Source organism: Oxyura jamaicensis, chromosome 17, assembly GCF_011077185.1.
Source record: "Oxyura jamaicensis isolate SHBP4307 breed ruddy duck chromosome 17, BPBGC_Ojam_1.0, whole genome shotgun sequence".
In the NCBI taxonomy this organism is placed as follows: Eukaryota; Metazoa; Chordata; class Aves; order Anseriformes; family Anatidae; genus Oxyura; species Oxyura jamaicensis.
In genome coordinates, this window is record NC_048909.1 from 5,353,598 (window position 1) to 5,356,456 (window position 2,859).

The following is a 2,859-nucleotide window of genomic DNA, read 5'->3' on the forward strand; positions in this document are numbered from 1 at the left end:
CGGAGCAGCAACCCGGAAGGACGGGGCGGGCAGGGGGTGCCCGTCGCTATGGTGAGCGGGGCCTGCTCCGGGAACCGGGGCCTGGGCCTCAACCGGGGCCTGCGGGGCCAGGCCCGGGGGAGCGGGGCCGGGCCCCCCCGGTGCCGCCCTGACGCTCTCTCCCTTCTCAGGCCACAGCGACGGACCGCGCGGTGGGCTTTGGCCTGGTCGCCTTCAGCCTGGTGCTGTTCGCCTACTACACGCTGTGGATCGTGGTGCTGGTAACGGGGCCGCGCGGCGGGGCTGGGGGAGCGCCCGGGGACAGCCCCGGGTGGCGGTGAGGTGAGCTCCCGGCAGGGAGGGTGCAGGTAACGGCGAGCCCTGGGACAGCGCGAGCCTGGCGGGTTGAGAGCTTCTCGGGACGCACCAGGTGGGGCAGGTGGCGGTGGGGCTCCTGGGAAGAAGCAGCCCCCGGGGGGGTTCCAGGTGCGAGAGGCACCCTCGGCACTGGGCCGGTAACATCGCTCCTGAGGCCGGAGCTCCCCTCCCGGCTCTGCCCGCGGCTGTCCCGGGGCTGGCGGTGCCGGCTGAGGAGCTGTGGGTGGGCGCACAGCAGCGCAGGAGCCGTCACACTGCGATCTGGTGTCCAAAGTGCCCCGCTGTCCTCGGGAAATGAATCCCGGCGGGATCTCTGCGAAGCGGGGCCGTTCCCGTTGGGCAGGCAGGGTGTCGGGGGCTTGGTGTGGCCGGGCCGAGCCCCTGCTCACCCCTCACCAGCCCTGCTGGAGCCCTCGGCCTCCCATCCACCCCCACGTGCTCTGCAGCGTGGGGGCTTCACCACGTAGGTCTGGGCGCTCTTTAATTAGCAGTCCCCTCGAGCCTGATGTTTCCGTCCTGCTTTTGAAACCAGACGGCCGCACGTGTGCGTGACCTGCAGGTGGTGCCCCCCCGCTGACCGCCCTCTCTCTCTCTCTGCAGCCCTTCATCGACAGCGCCCACGCCATCCACCGCTTCTTCCTGCCCAGGGAGTACGCCGTGATCATCCCCGTGGTGGCCGGGCTGCTGCTGCTGCTATTTATAGGTGAGCGTTATTTCGGTTGCTCTAATTAGAGCCTTCTAAATGAGGAAGAGAGAAGGGGGTTGCTAGGGGGGTAGCTAACGCACGGCGCTTGTGACGCGCTGCCTGCGGCTCCTGCGGCGTGGCGCGGGCCCTGGTGGCGGGCTCTGTGCGTGCACGCGTGTGTAAGCGGCTCCTTGAGCCCCTGCACGTAGATTTGTTTCTTGCTCTCTCTGCTACGATTCCCTTCCTCGCTACAGCGTGTTTTAAAAGTGCCCCTAGTGAGAAGTTTTCTGACCTAATTCGTTCTCTCCCGTGGCAGGCGTTTTTATAATGGTGGTGACGTGGAAGGGCAGGAAGCCTGCCAAGAAATCGGAGTGAAGGCCGGCCCGGAGCTGAGGAGGAGGCCCCCGCCCTGCAGCGCCCCGGCCAGGACGAGGCTGCAGCACTGCGCGGCCGCCTCCTCGCAGCTCGCTCGCAGCCGCGGCGCCGAGCTGGCTGCTCTCCCTCCCCACATTCCTTCCTGAGAAGCAGCAGCCTCGTGGAGTTTACGACTTACTGACCAAAAGGGAGCAAAGCTGACCGACGGGACTCGCCAGGAGAGGGCCCAGAGCTCCGGCTCTGAGCGAGCAGCTCCCCGGCTGGGGCTAGGGGCAGCCCCTGTGCTTTGGCCATGCTGTGTGGGGGCTGCCGGGGCGCAGCCAGACCCCTCAGGTGCTTGGTAGTCCTTCCTCTCCGCTCCTGCTGCGTCCACTAGTTTGTTCCCTGTTTGTGTTTTTCTAACTTCATGTACTGTGTGTTTTTTTTTTTAATCGGATTCAAGACTGTGAAGAAAGAAATGAAGATTTGGGGCTTGGAAGAGGCAGTCTCGTGTTCTCCGATTGCCTGCTGGGAGGGCTAACTAACGGTGGTGCTGTGGGCTCTCAAATTTCCTCAGCCTCACCCTCCCGTGAGGCCAGGCTCACAGAGGACACAGGGACGGTGCCCTTGGCCCCCCTTTCCCCCCCGCAACATCCAGCTGAGGCCGTGGCCGTGCCCTGGCTCACAGAGGGAGCGTTCGGCTCCACCTCGGTGGTGGGAACCGCATCCAGCAGCCCTCAGCCGGGCTCCTGCCTGCACCGGGTGCTGAATGGCAGCGCCTGGCCTCGCCGCGGGCCCCTTCTGGCAGCAGCCCCTGCCCCGAGCCGCGCTGCCAGCAGCTGCTGCGGGCTGTATTGGGCTGGCTTCACCCCCGGTGAAGGTGGCTGCGGGGTCTCCATCTTCAGCCTCCTCCCGTGCCGTGAGTGGAGGTGCAGCTGCAGCCTCATCTCCTGCCTCGGGGAGATGAGTTTGGGCTCGGGCTGGAGAAAGCAAGGGGAAAGCATCGGGCTGTGTCTGGTAGCAGCTCCGGGCTGGGTGCGGCTCCTTCCTGGGACGCCTCCAGAGCAGACCCTTCCTCGGGGCACTGTTCTGCAGGTCCCCTGCCCCACTGCGGGCCCCGCACCCTGCTGACGCCGCATGTCCTCGTCCTGCCACCCACGGGTCCCCCGGCCGCGGGCCCCCACGGGGATCTGATGGCCGGGACCCGGCTCGTGGGACAGAGAGGGGACAGTGCAGGGGGTGACGCTGCTGGGGGCCGTGGTGAGCGGTGCGTGGGCTGGGGAGGGCAGCAGGGTGGGAGCACAGAGGGCCCCTTCCTGGGGGAGCTGCGGGTGCTGGACTATGGCCTGCTGCTGGCCGCGCAGCCCCTGCTCCCCCACGGGCATGCGGCACGGTGAGCGGTGCCTGTCGAAGGGACAACAGGCTGGAGCCCCCCCCCCCCGGTATCCTGCTCCGTTCTGGGG

General features: G+C 67.3%; 1 protein-coding gene across 1 annotated transcript; it reads left to right on the forward strand.

The window, feature by feature from the left end:
- Positions 1-1,824, forward strand: DPM2 (dolichyl-phosphate mannosyltransferase subunit 2, regulatory). The gene is made up of 4 exons (XM_035341970.1): positions 1-51; positions 171-260; positions 958-1,060; positions 1,359-1,824. Exons 1-4 carry the CDS (start codon positions 49-51, stop codon positions 1,415-1,417), a joined length of 255 nt encoding a protein of 84 aa, XP_035197861.1. The 5' UTR covers positions 1-48; the 3' UTR covers positions 1,418-1,824.
- The last annotated feature ends 1,035 nt before the right edge of the window (positions 1,825-2,859 follow it).